Below are 13,823 nucleotides of genomic sequence, written 5' to 3' on the forward strand. Positions count from 1 at the left end.
ACCATAGTTGTTTAGGTTTAAAAAATTTATAACACGAATAATTAAATTTTATTTAAAAAAATGATCCAACTCGACCCAATTTATGAATATCCTTGTTCCATTTTATGGTTGAGATTTCGGAAAAATAGTCTGAACTAATATTTTGATTAAAATTTTGGAAATATATTTAACTCCAAACTAGATTTAATATTTATTATAAAAACTAATTATATATATATATATATATTATATCACTATATGTAATTATATTGATTAAATTATAGAGATCGTGATTATATTTACGATCGACGTTTAAAATTTATTAAAATACAATTATTAAGTTTAAACATAAAAAACTAAAATTAAATGAATTCAAGCTACTAAGTTTGACATAAATGAGTTAATTAATATTTTAATTATAGTGGCTAAAATCAACATATATTTAATTTAAACAAATATTTAATTTAAATAAGTTGTTTATGTTTAATCTCAATAAATAAACAAATAATTCATTAAATTGATGAATTATTTAATCGAGATCAATTGTCATTTTCTTATTTTGGAATTGTCTAATTAAATTATTTTAGGTTAAAGAAGATTTTATTTTGTATAATTAAATTTAATTAATTTGTCATATTTTAAAATAAAATGATTTTCTATTTTAATATTAAAAACAATACAAATCAAAATCCCATATTTCATATGATTTTAATAAATTAAATCTCATCGTATTTTATTATTTATTAAAAAATTATGGAAAAAGAACTATATTATTAATAAAATACGTACTCTTTTATCATTTAAAAAATCATGCAAATCAAATAATAAATTTTAAATTTTAAAAATTGTATTAAATGGAGTAATTAAAAAATGTTTATAATATTCGAAACTATATTAATAAATAAATTCGATACTTTACTTAAAGCCAAAACAAACAAAAGAAACACACATTTCTACAATAGGCTCGACCGCAGGGGACCACAACCTCTTTAAAAAAATCTTCCACTATCTTATAGTTTTCTCATTAATTAAATCATAAATCAATCCAATAATAATAATAATAATAATAATAAAAACATTGCGTGTCCAATCTCTAGAAGCCACGTCAGTGGGCCCTCACACTAATGGATAAACTCGAATCCAACAAATCCAATCCCAAAAATAAATTTAAAATTAAATCTAATTTGATAATTATTTTGTTTCTTATGTTCTATTTTTTAAAATTATAAAATTATAAAATTATGAAATAAATTAAAAGAAAATATCAAATCAATCATTTTATGAAAGATAGAGATTTTAAAACGTAGACGAAATAAAATAAATAAAAAAGTGGGACCCGAACCGGCTTCCTTATCTAATCAACCGAAGCACACGTGGCGGAGATCGGTTGATTCGGAGTTTGGTTCGGGTACGGGACACCTCGCACCTTTCTCTTTTTCCGGCCCCCTTGTTCACTCTTCTTCTATTGCAGCTCCCCACTCCCAAAGAGGAAAAAGGAGAGAAACCATTTGCGCGAGAGACTGCTTTTGATATATATATATATAAAGAAAATTTACTTTTTTTTGTTTCATTCCTTCTTGGCCTTCTTCTTCTTCTGGGAATCGTTTTTTTTTTTCTTTTTCCTTTTCAGTTAATGTATTCAATCTGATCATGATGAGGTATGATCGTTGGTCTTGTTCTTTTCGATATAGATGATTGTGTTTCGTTTTCCTTTTCTGATGATCATTTTGTTTTCCTTTAGAAATTTTTTAATCTTTCCTTTGTGGAGTGGAGGGTTTTTGATTGTTAGTGAAAGGGTAAAGTGATTTTTAGAGGCTTGATGATGCTGTTTAGTCGTATGATCGTTTTTTTACATGAAAGTTCTCTCTAAACACGATGGAGTTTGCAATTTAAGTGGTGCGATCAGAGGTTTTCTCGTGTTTTTTAATTCAATCTTTGAATCGTTTGAATGGTCTTTTGATTTTGTCATTTAAGTTTTGAGTATTCCATTCTTCTCTTTTGTTCTTGTGTGAATTTGCGACGTGAAATTTCAGTATTTTGTTTCATTAATGACGAGATATTTTCAGTTTGTAATGGGGATTTCAAGAAATTGGTTTTGTTATTTTGTAACTATTGTTACTTTTGCTTGTAAACAAGAAATCATGTTTAGAAACGTCAGGTGAGTATAATCATGTTCTCTGGGGGTTAATCTTTACTATAATTCATGGATTGTGCTTGCTTTATGGTCATGTTTTTGGATAGAGATGTATTATTGAGATTAATGAACTTAATCATGCTATGCTCTATTTTTGGCAGGTGAAGTAACGTGCATGTGTTCTTTTTTGGTTATTGAATGGGTTAAAATGGTGTTCTGCTGAAGTTTTTATGATATAAATTGATTACGGGACATCTTCTCGATGGGGGGCGCTTGTTCTAGGAAGAGAGATCAGCTAGATAATGAAGATAGGTTGGCTAGAGGAGTATCTGGAAAATATTGCAAGAGTGGAAGTTCCAAATGGTTGACAACATCATTTTCTCGGCCTTTTATCGACATGGATCCTCGAAGAGGGAAATGCCCTTCTCTTCTGGACTTAAGCGTCCGTCGAGTTTGCAATGTACTGAACTTTCGCTACCTCCATGTGTGACGTTGGTGTCTGCTGGTGTTCATGTGGTCGCTAATTTCTTTGTGTTCTTTCTGATTATAGGATATAGATCAATTTGATAGCTTTGGTATGCTCCCAAGGGATATTACCCAGCTAATCCTCAATGAATTGGTGTATTCTCAGCGTATAACCGATATTTCGATCCAAGCTTTTCGAGATTGTGCTCTCCAGGTAACTGGGAGTCAACTGTTTCATCAGTTGGCATCAATCCTAGTTAGTATTTTCTACGTATCTTCTGAACCAATTGAATTGATATAACTCCTGTGATGTTTTTGTATACTTTCAGGATTTTCACCTTGGAGAATGTCCAGGGGTGAACGATGATTGGATCGATGTCATCTCCTCACAAGGATCTTCTGTACTTTCTGTGGATCTTTCTGGCTCGGATGTAACCGATGGTGGATTGATGCACCTCAGGAATTGCTCGAATATCCAAACTTTAAATTTAAACTTCTGTGAACATATATCGGACCGAGGACTGGCACATATTGGAGGTATATATCTAATTATTTTCAATCTGATTCTCGTTTTCGTGCAACTGAGAGGAGGATCTCTCTGAGGGGCTCTTTTGGGCTTTAGTATAATCATGATGAGCAAATCTTTCAGGATTCTCAAGGTTGACGAGTTTGAGTTTTAGGAAAAACAATGAAATTACTGCTCAAGGGATGAGTGTCTTTGCTCATCTTGTAAACTTGATCAGATTGGATTTAGAGAAATGTCCTGGAATTCATGGGGGACTTATTCATCTCCAAGGTAATTTCTTCTTCTTGAAATATTCTTTTCTCGACAGAATATTACCCCGACAAAAGTTTACCTTATAATTGAGTGACTTCTCAGGATTAACACCTTTTAATTTCCATGTTTACACCTTCTTAGGATTAATAAAGTTGGAGTCTCTCAATATCAAATGGTGTAATTGCATCACAGATTCTGATATGAAGCCTCTCTCCGGTAAGGATTGTCTCTCAGGATTTACTAGTTTAGTTAGTGTCTGTTATGTGCAGTAGATATGTCGGTGTACAGTTCTATTTCTTGCTCATACAAGAGAAACACTATCGAGCGATTTCCATAGACTTCTTTCATGAATCCCATTCTCTGCTGATAGACATAGGTTTTCTTCTTTTAATATACATTGATATTGATGTTATTTTTTGTTCAACTCAGATTTCTTGTAGATGTTAATTCTTTTTCAGTTTATATAGACCTTTAAAGTAACTTTGGTTGAATGTGGTGTTTTCTTTATGATTAAAATGCGCATTTTTGTTTTGTAAACGATTATTTCGTTCGCTCTACAGGGCTACCAAACTTGAAAGGATTGCAAATTTCATGCAGTAAGGTCACAGATGCTGGTATTGCCTACTTGAAGGGTAGGTGTTGTCGTTGCCCATTCATTTGTATTCTAATGCCAAATATAGGGGTGGTTTTCTATTCACCGAGTTTGAAGCTCTATTTTTGAGGGCTGGAAGGGAAGCTAACAGAGCTGGAGGCTCACTTTATCTGGATGCTTTTTAGTATTGACATATTCATATTGCGTGTGCTATTCCTTATCATTGCGTAGTAACTATTTCCTAATGGCAATTATTCATTGATCTGATCCCCAATGTTTTATATAGCAGGTTATCCATTATCTTTGTTTTGCTAAGTCTCCTGATTTTTGTACCATAAATGATTCTGTGGGTTACATTTTCTTTGCTTTACAGGACTGCACAAACTTTCGCTATTGAACTTAGAGGGTTGTCCAGTTACAGCTGCTTGTTTGAACAATCTCTCGGGTTATTATTCTCGACACCTGTTTATCCTTTTCAGGGTTCCAGTAATTTAACATCTAAAATTTGTGTGAATTAGTCTATTTTTCAAGTTTTTCACGAAACACTGTTCGGTAAAATACACGTCAATGATAGACACTGTATTCTTCATTTGTAAATTTCTTTTCAAAATTGGAAGAAAAACTAAAGTATATATGCATATTCATTCATCATACCATTCTTATGCTTTTGGGTGTCCTTTTGATCAGCTCTTGGTGACCTTCAATATTTGAACCTTAGCAGATGTCATATAACTGATGATGGAAGTGAGGGATTTTCTAGTAAGTTTCTACAAGAAACCATTTCATGAAATTGCTTGCCTTTGTTCTTTTTGGTATTATTCCCATGCCTCTCTCCTTCTCTCACGCTCGTGCTGTCGTACTTATTATCGTCTACTTTCTTACAGGGCTCGGGGCTTTGAAAATATTGAACTTGGGGTTCAATGACATAACAGATGATTGTTTGGGTCACTTGAAAGGTGGGTTTACCTTACCATCTGATTTTTTTAAAAAAATCCCTTTTAATACAGCTGCAAGGGTAGCTGTCTGCCCATCAGCTCACTGCCACTGATATTCAATAGACAGCGTTTGAAATTGAATTTTTCGTTTCTGCTCAATAAATTTACGACGTTATGATGTCAAGTCCATAAAGCTTATGAAGTATTTATCCATTGTATTGCATAATATATATATATATATACACTAACTTATGAAATTTTCTACAAAGCAGGTCTAACAAATTTGGAGAGCTTGAACTTGGATTCATGCAGGATTGAGGATGATGGCCTGGTTAACTTGAAAGGTTTACATTTAAACTTCTAACATCTCTTTTTGATTTTGTATCATTTTCGTTTGCGCTTTGTTCTTGTTTGACCCTGTTCATCAACTGAAGTTTGCTGTTCCTTAAAATCCCTGTAGAAGCAAACTCCTGACCTTCTGTTTGCTGGGTCATTTTTGAAATTATCACTACAAGTCCAATATCCGCAGTTTTTCTTACCAATGCATTATATCAGAAACTATAGTAGAAGCAAGAGAGTTGCCATAAGAACTGTCACTCATAGCAGTCTCTGTTCAAAAAATATTCATGCATTATTCATTCATATAAAAGATTCACTAACTTAGGTGCAGACCTCTTGGTGGGCTTCGTAAACGATCATTTATAAACTGTTTGCTTGTGAATTTTCTTCTTGTGTGTTACGAAAATGAAGTGCTTAGAGTTTCATGCTTATGGTTCCTTTTTTTAGGCCAAAAAGTATCATTGCACGAATTGTAGTTTAGAATAGTAGAGAGGTTTCAGATGGTTTATCAAATTAATGTAAGCTTTGTACCTAATTTGACAGTGTGCTTAAACTTCATGTAGCCTGGTACCTCGAACTACACGTTGAACTGCCTGTAGTTCTATCCTTAGTGCGATCTATGACTTCTTTTGGTTGCTGTACTGTTTTATTCAATTGATTGCTTATAATTTCTACCAACTTACTTTGTTTCAGCTCTCCACCGTTTGAAATGTTTGGAGTTATCTGACACTGATGTTGGAAGCAATGGTCTTCGCCATTTGTCTGGTCAGACATTAGCACTACCTTGACAATATATTGTTTTTGTAGTTAGTTTATTTTATTTTTTCAGGAAATATTTTCCTAGCAATAAGGTTATTCAATTCATGGATATTTTGTGAGATCCCACATTGGTTGGAAAAGGGGAACAAAACATTTCTTATAAGGGCGTGAAAACCTCTTCCTAGTAGACGCGTTTTATAACCTTGAGGGGAAGCCTAGAAGGGAAAGCCCAAAAAGGACAATATCTGCTAGTTTTGGTTTTGGGTTGTTACAAATGGTATCAGAGTTAGACACCGAGCGGTGTGCCAGTAAGGACGCTGGCCCCAAAGAAGGATGGATTGTGAGATCTCACATTGGTTAGAGAGGGGAACGAAACATTTCTTATAAGGGTGTGGAAACCTCTCCCTAGTAGACGCGTTTTAAAACCTTGAAGGAAAAGCCTAAAAAGGACAATAATTGCTAGCCTAAAAAGGACAATATCTGCTAGGAGTGTCTTAGAGCTGTTACATATTTATTTGTATTTAATGTGTGACCACTTAAATTCAGAGCTGTTACATATTTATTTGTATTTAATGTGTGACCACTTAAATTTGAATGAACCTGGCAGATCTTTTGTGGTACCTCATAAGATTATTTTTATTCTATATACAAATTTGAACGATCATTTGAGAAATGATCAGAAAGAGAGTTGCTTGCTGATAGTTTGGGTGTGTTCAAGTTCTTAAGATTCAAGCAAGAATTACAGGGCAGAATTCTTTTGGTACTGCCCGATGTTGATCTTAATTCATTGAATCTGTGGACGAATAAATTAAATTGATTGATTAAAGGTCCATGAATATGATGTATTCTGCATTAAAGTATGCAAGTTTTGATCTGTTTTCGTTTATTTTGGCTTTTTAGTATCATCTAAACCTTGTAAGTTTGGTTATTTCACATCCTTCATTCTGTTATGTTATGTTGTAGGTTTGCTTAATCTGGAGAAATTAAATCTTTCGTTCACCTTAGTTACTGACGTTGGCTTAAAACGGCTTTCTGGACTCTCATCACTTAAATCACTTAATTTGGATACTCGCCAAATTACGGACGTTGGACTCGCTTCCCTAACTGGTAAATATGCTTTAGAGAAATGCTCGAGGTCGTTCGGAGTTCATCTTGTATGATTGGTCTTTTTATATTCCTCTTTTGCAGGTTTAGTAGGATTGACTCATCTGGATCTTTTCGGAGCTCGTATTACAGACTCTGGAACAAACTATTTGCGAAGTATGTGCATATTCAAAGTAATATTTACGCACTGTTTAGTTAATGAAGAACGTATTTTATAACATGGACTGAAAATAACCCTGAAAAGTTCAAAAGTTCTGGTTAATGGACTACTTATTAGAAGTTTGCAAATGAACTAACACGTAGAGGAACCAAAAGCCATTTATATATCCCCTTCGACTAACAAGCTATATCTTTGACGAGATTTAGGAGTTGTTTGGAATAACTTTCGATATGTTTTTGAACACTTAAGAGGTCATTTCAAGCCGGTCTATACTTGTTATGGGATGTTTTTTTATATACGAGTTCTCCACTTCTCACTCCCGTGTTTTGTTTGACCAGACTTCAAGAATCTACAGTCCCTGGAAATATGTGGTGGAGGATTGACTGATGCTGGTGTAAAGAACATTAAAGACCTGTCTTCCTTGATGGTGCTCAATCTTTCCCAGAATTGCAATCTGACTGATAAAACCTTGGAGTTAGTTTCAGGTACTCAATCTAAATTCATAAACAGTTCTACATTTTCTGTGTGTCGCTCGGTAACTCACTCCGTGTTTATGCGCCTTCTGTTACATTCTATATGTTGCTGCTTAAATGTCTGTATGTATGTCCTAAAGTCTCTACTCCAATGTCTATGCACAGGTTTAACAGGGTTGATCTCTTTAAATATTTCGAATTCGAGAATCACCTCTGCAGGACTGCGACATCTGAAAACTCTGAAGAATTTAAAGCAGTTGACACTCGAGGCCTGTCGGGTTTCAGCAAGTGACATCAAAAAGCTTCAATCTACCGACCTCCCGAATCTAGCAAGCTTCCGCCCCGAGTAGCTGTGAAGAAGAGGTTGTGCTGTGATCCAACTGCCATAAAGGCAGACCTGTAAATAATGATATCCAACTAAACTGTGCATAGTTTTGGATTTGTTTCATGCCATGAGCTTTTAGAGACCAAGTGTTTTTGGTGGAGTCTTAAAAGCTTTGGTTTCAATCTAGTTCAGTTCATTGCAAAAATTGGATAAGAATTGCAGAAGCTTGCAAAAGCCATGGCAGAAAAAGTGGTACAAAGGAAGGATGCTGATTTTGTAAATATCTTCTCTGTTGTTAAGGCAGTGGAGAATGTGAATAATGCAGTTTTTAAGTTATTTGGTTATCTGTTCTGTTAATATACAAAACTTGAAATGGATGCTCTTCCATCTTATTATGGTTAGTACAGAAGTGATCTTGTCACAGTCTTGCTGTCTTATTATTAGCTCTTGAGATCTTTGTTTTCTTGTGCTAATGTTTCTGCTATGACTAGGGATGACATCATGAAGCGTGGCGGAGGAATGATAAAATTGTTTCATGGGTCGGTTCGTGATAATGTTGATGATATTGTGGGACTAGGAATGATCTCATAAAGTGTGAGATTCCACATTGGTTGGAGAGGGAAACGAAGCATTCCTTATAATAAGCGTGGGAAATTTTTTTCTATTAGATGCGTTTTAAAATTGTGATGTTGATAATGATATGTAACGGGCTAAAGCGGATAGATGGTATCACAAGACGGTGTGTCAGCGAGAACCCCGACTCCTAAGGAGTGGATTGTGAGACTCTACATCGGTTGGAGGGAGAAACAAAGCGTTACAAGTGCGGACAGATGGTATCACAAGATGGTGTGTCGGCGAGAACCCTGACTTCCAGGGGTGTGAAAATCTCTCCCTAATCACACACACACATCAAGAGGGTGGATTGTGAAAATCTTTTCATGACTCCCACGGGTGGTAGATTGTGAAAATCTTTCCATGACTCCCAGGGGTGCGAAAATCTCTCCCTACTCCCAAAGTCCCAGGGGTGCGAAAATCTCTCCCTACTCCCAAAGGTGTCCCAGGGGTGCGAAAATCTCTCCCTACTCCCAAGGGTGTCCCAGGGGTGCGAAAATCTCTCCCTACTCCCAAGGTCTCCCTACTCCCAAGGGTGTCCCAGGGGTGCGAAAATCTCTCCCTACTCCCAAGGGTGTCCCAGGGGTGCGAAAATCTCTCCCTACTCCCAGGGGTGCCCAGAGGTGCGAAAATCTCTCCCTACTCCCAAGGGTGTCCCACGGGTGCGAAAATCTCTCCCTACTAACAGTCACGTTAAGAGGGTGGATTGTGAGATTCATCCAACATCGTTTGAAGAGTGGAACGAAACATTCCTTATACTAAGGGTGTGAAGGATTGTGAGATCCAACATCGTTTGAAGAAGCATTCCTTATAATAAGGGTGTGAAAACCTTTCTCTAAAAGAAGCGTTTTAAAACTGTGACGTCGACGATGGTTCATAATAGACCAAAGAGGACAATATTTATTAACGGTGGGCTTAAGCTAGAATTGCTTACAATTGAGAGAACATAGTCGATAACAATTTTGTTTCGTAAATTATATGAATTTATGAACATACCCTCCCTCATGTATATTCTATAAAATTATATCATAATGATTAATATAAAGTATGGTAAGTGGTTTATCATTTTCAAGCAGCCTCTTAAGTTGATTTTAGCCTTCCTATTACGACATTTTATCATTTCCAATTATTCTTCATCCTCATAAATTAACAATTAAATATTTTTCAATTTCAACAAATTTAAATAAATTTTTAAAATTTTCAAACAATAATAATAATAATAATAATAAATTCAATAAAAACGTGAGTGGTTGGTCAACAATATACATCTTGGTTATTTTATTTATTTTTGCAAATATTGGAGCGTATATTCATTTTCAATATAATTTTTATTAAAAATGTAAACGTCTAAAAAATTAAAATTAAATATTACAACATGGTTTTCTATACTGGGACGGGTACGAAGAATGTAATCTTATTTCCGGCTTAGTTTAGTTAATAGAAAGAAATATGTACCCGATTTTTTAAGATCGGTTTCGGACCGACCCCCAATTTAGTTGATTAAATGAATATTTCTGGTGTTAATACGACTATTATCTCATATTTAAACAATTAAAATGGAATTTAAAATACTAACTCAAGCTGCGAGGTTGGATTTGGTGCGGCCATTTCTAGAAAGAATCGTATCTGAAAAAGGTTAAAACCCAGTAAGATGTTGCCACGTCATTCATCAAATGAAGTCAAAGGATTGACTGATTGTATTACAATAACTGGATCCAGATTTCAATCTGATTCAAACTCTGTATTTAAGGTTTTTTATTTTATTTGGAGCTTTGAAGAGGGAAATCCAATCCCGTTGAAAAGTCTACCATTAACGGAGCTTTTCGATCTTCAAATTCCCTGTTTGGTTGTTCTTCAGATTTAGGGTTCTTCATTTGATTTGTTTGTTTGATCGGAGAAAGAAGAGGTTTCAGTTCCGTTCTTGTTGAAGTAAGTTTTTCTTTTCTCCTCAATTGTTTTCTTACTGGATTTCGCCAATCTCAATGTTGTTTTGAACCTCGATCTGATTGTTGCATAAACTGTTGACGTTTATGCATCGAAATGGATAGTAAAACTAGATATGTTGAATTGCAATCCCAGATTGATATCCAAAACCTCAGATCGGCTGCGCCTAAACATTCCGATGAGGAAGGTTTAATAGGATCCAAAAGATTGAATGGAAATGCGGATGGTAAGGATGATCTCTTCGATGATTTGGATTTTGATGTCGATAGCCATCCGCTTATCACTGGGGAATCTCGAGGGGGGTCGGGGGTTTCTGGTGCTGTTTTTAATCTCACAACGTCGATTATTGGCGCTGGGATTATGGCTCTACCGGCCACCATGAAAGTTCTTGGAGTGGTTTTGGGGTTTGTTCTGATAGTTTTGATCGGTATTTTATCTGAGTTTAGCGTTGAATTGTTAGTGAGATTTTTGGTTATTTCTAAAGCTTCTTCATATGGGGAGGTTGTTCATTGTGCATATGGGAAATCCATGAAGATTCTGACTGAAATCTGTGTAATTGTGAACAATGCTGGTGTTTTGATTGTTTATTTGATTATTATTGGCGATGTTATGTCTGGTTCTGTTCATCATTCTGGGGTTTTTGATCAGTGGTTGGGGCATGGATTTTGGGATCATAGAAAGCTTTTGATTTTGGTTGTGTTGGTGGTTTTTCTAGCACCTCTCTGTGCTCTCAACAAGATTGATTCCTTGAGTTTGACGTCTGCTGCTTCAGTAGTTCTTGCAGTTGTCTTTGTTGTAGTTGCTTGTGCCATAGCATTGATTAAGCTTGCACAAGGAACGATTGAGCCTCCGAGAATGAGTCCTGATTTCGGATCGAAGAAGGCGATTTTAGACCTTCTTGTTGTGGTTCCGATAATGACCAATGCTTATGTCTGTCATTTCAATGTCCCGCCTATCTATAACGAACTCGAAACGAGGTCTCCCCAGAAGATGAATACAGTGGGGAGGATTACAACTGTGATATGCATTTTAGTTTATGCTTTGACTGCTATTTCTGGTTATCTACTTTTTGGAAACGATACCGAGTCCGATGTGCTGACGAACTTTGACAAGAACCTAGGAATTCGATTCAGCTTCGCGTTGAATTACATTGTTCGAATTGGTTATATTCTTCATTTAGTTCTTGTGTTTCCAGTTATCCATTTCTCCTTACGACAAACTGTCGACGAGTTGATATTCGAGGGATCTGCACCACTTTCAGAGAGCAAGAAGAGATCTCTGGCCTTGACAGTTGTGTTGTTGGCACTGATTTATTTTGGTTCAACCATGATTCCCAATATTTGGATGGCCTTTAAGTTTACAGGGGCAACATCAGCGGTGTCGCTGGGGTTCATATTGCCATCGGTTGTTGCGTTAAAGCTAAGCAAGACGAGCGGGCCGGGGAGCTTGAACGCTACAGAAAAGTTCCTATCATGGTTGATGTTAGGGCTTGCTGTCATTGTTGGTATTGTTGGATTGATTGGAAATATCTACAGCTTAAGCAATCCGTCCCAGTAACCATTCTTTCAAGTATTTCGAAAGTATATTCTTACATAAGACTCGTCGATTCATGTTAGCTGATTTATATGGCGTCGATTCGAGAACGCATACGCAAATGGCATTGCTCGTGAATTAGGGGACTGCTATCGAAAGAGTTGTGTATGCTAACGTTTGAATGTTTCATCTTACTCGAGCTGCACTGCTCAAAACTTCTTGAACAGAATGCCCTGTACTTAACAAGTTGATATTGTTTTGCAACTGTATCAAGCTGCTGCAAATTTGCAGAAGTGAAAGACTCAGCACTTAGGAGGAGGTAAATTTTCTTTTATTCAATACAAATTTTCTGATTAAGCAATCTGAAATGCATGTAGTTTACGATCTATAACTGTTGAGATCCCACCTCGGTTTGAGAGGGAAATAAAACATTTTTGATAAGGGTGTGTAAACCTCTTCCTAGCAGAAGCATTTTAAAACGTGAGCTTGGGCTGTTACAAATGGTATCAAAGCCAGATATTAGTGGTGTGCCAGCGGGACGCTGGGCCTCGAAGGGGGATGGATTGTGAGATCCCACGTCGGTTAGAGAGGGAAACAAAGCAATTTTTTCATAAGGGTGTGAAAACCTCTCCCTAGAAGACACGTTTTAAAATGGTAAGGTTGGCGATACATAATAATGGGCCAAAACGAACACTATCTGTTAGCGGTGGACTTAAGCTGTCACATCATCATAATAGGGATGTTTCACAGAGTTGAACCATCCATTTTCACATCCATTTTCATTTGTTTGTCGACGAACGTGTCACCAACGCCTAGTTAGATTGAAGTCCTGCAGTTACATAAACCATCAACAAAATGGTGGAACCTATTCCCATCTCTTATGATTATCTTTGGTTGTACGACTTGAGAGACAAATTTCATGAAGATTCTTCATGATTTGGATCGGCATCTTGTTTGGCGTGTGCAAGTTAATCCACTTGATCTGAAGCCAACTGACTCCTAGTTCTTTTGCAACACCTTGTTTTCGCTTTGGCGAAAGAGTATGATTCAAATTTACCTTGTTGTTCACTATAAAGAGCAAAGACAAAGAAAAATTGTTTCTAAACTCCAGATTCAAGATTCTAGCATGTATATCTAAACATAGAAAATGTAAAGGAACAAACTCTATTTCTAAACTCAAGATTTAAGATTCTAGCATCTAAATCTAAATACAGAAAATGTAAAGGAACAAACTCGTGCTAAGTAGAATATATAACTTTCATTTTAATCTCCAAAACCTCTCTTGTAAAGCAACGACATGATAACGGTTTATACCCTTGAAAATAAATCCTAAAATACCATGTGATCAATCGAAAAAGGTTGTAGTGTTCAAGTAAATCAATACCATAATAACCACTAACTAAATTGTAACTTGAAACTTGTTCTTAGTACCATGATTAAGACACCTTATTTGATATCATTTTTCCCACAAACCTTTACACGTATGGACATTCGACAATAACATTCTAGGTCTAATAGTTCCCCGTCTTCCTGCGTAAGTTTCTGGGGCCGTCAATGACAAAGCATAACCCTTGCACTCAATTAGAGAGAAACTCTTTACATTAATTGAGAAACTCTTTACATAAGATGAAACTTCACATGAAGTACTTTACATAAGATGAAACTTCACATGAAGTACTTTACATAAGATG

At 35.8% G+C, this 13,823-nt stretch overlaps 2 protein-coding genes across 4 annotated transcripts; both read left to right on the forward strand.

Annotated features, from left to right (window-relative positions):
* The first annotated feature begins 1,452 nt into the window (after positions 1 to 1,452).
* LOC111807351 (uncharacterized) lies at positions 1,453 to 8,466 on the forward strand. Of its 2 annotated transcripts, XM_023693045.2 has the most exons (16): positions 1,454 to 1,637; positions 2,275 to 2,573; positions 2,664 to 2,792; positions 2,908 to 3,115; positions 3,228 to 3,374; positions 3,498 to 3,572; positions 3,917 to 3,988; positions 4,322 to 4,393; positions 4,636 to 4,707; positions 4,833 to 4,904; positions 5,156 to 5,227; positions 5,916 to 5,987; positions 6,945 to 7,088; positions 7,170 to 7,241; positions 7,584 to 7,730; positions 7,884 to 8,466. In XM_023693045.2, the coding sequence occupies exons 2-16, from the start codon at positions 2,376 to 2,378 to the stop codon at positions 8,066 to 8,068; spliced, it is 1,737 nt and encodes a 578-aa protein (XP_023548813.2). In that variant the 5' UTR covers positions 1,454 to 1,637; positions 2,275 to 2,375; the 3' UTR covers positions 8,069 to 8,466. The 2 variants fall into 2 exon arrangements, with proteins under 2 accessions (XP_023548816.2, XP_023548813.2); XM_023693048.2 differs by lacking the exon at positions 5,916 to 5,987 and having other exon boundaries at positions 1,453 to 1,637.
* A 1,927-nt stretch (positions 8,467 to 10,393) lies between these two features.
* On the forward strand, positions 10,394 to 12,573 carry LOC111807353 (amino acid transporter AVT6E-like). 2 transcript variants are annotated; one of them, XM_087128992.1, is made up of 2 exons: positions 10,394 to 10,584; positions 10,735 to 12,573. In XM_087128992.1, the coding sequence occupies exon 2, from the start codon at positions 10,960 to 10,962 to the stop codon at positions 12,154 to 12,156; it is 1,197 nt and encodes a 398-aa protein (XP_086985118.1). In that variant the 5' UTR covers positions 10,394 to 10,584; positions 10,735 to 10,959; the 3' UTR covers positions 12,157 to 12,573. The 2 variants fall into 2 exon arrangements, with proteins under 2 accessions (XP_086985118.1, XP_023548818.2); XM_023693050.2 differs by having other exon boundaries at positions 10,394 to 12,573.
* The last annotated feature ends 1,250 nt before the right edge of the window (positions 12,574 to 13,823 follow it).

This window comes from Cucurbita pepo, chromosome 12 (genome assembly GCF_057944985.1).
Source record: "Cucurbita pepo subsp. pepo isolate OVF chromosome 12, ASM5794498v1, whole genome shotgun sequence".
NCBI classification, from domain to species: domain Eukaryota; kingdom Viridiplantae; phylum Streptophyta; class Magnoliopsida; order Cucurbitales; family Cucurbitaceae; genus Cucurbita; species Cucurbita pepo.

Excerpts from the sequence above, each read along its gene's own strand:
- LOC111807351 (XM_023693045.2), top strand. The coding sequence starts at position 2,376 with ATGGGGGGCGCTTGTTCTAGGAAGAGAGATCAGCTAGATAATGAAGAT. Across the intron at positions 3,573-3,916 it reads TGATATGAAGCCTCTCTCCG|GGCTACCAAACTTGAAAGGA; the intron begins GTAAGGATTGTC and ends TTCGCTCTACAG. Across the intron at positions 5,988-6,944 it reads TGGTCTTCGCCATTTGTCTG|GTTTGCTTAATCTGGAGAAA; the intron begins GTCAGACATTAG and ends GTTATGTTGTAG.
- LOC111807353 (XM_023693050.2), top strand. The coding sequence starts at position 10,696 with ATGGATAGTAAAACTAGATATGTTGAATTGCAATCCCAGATTGATATC.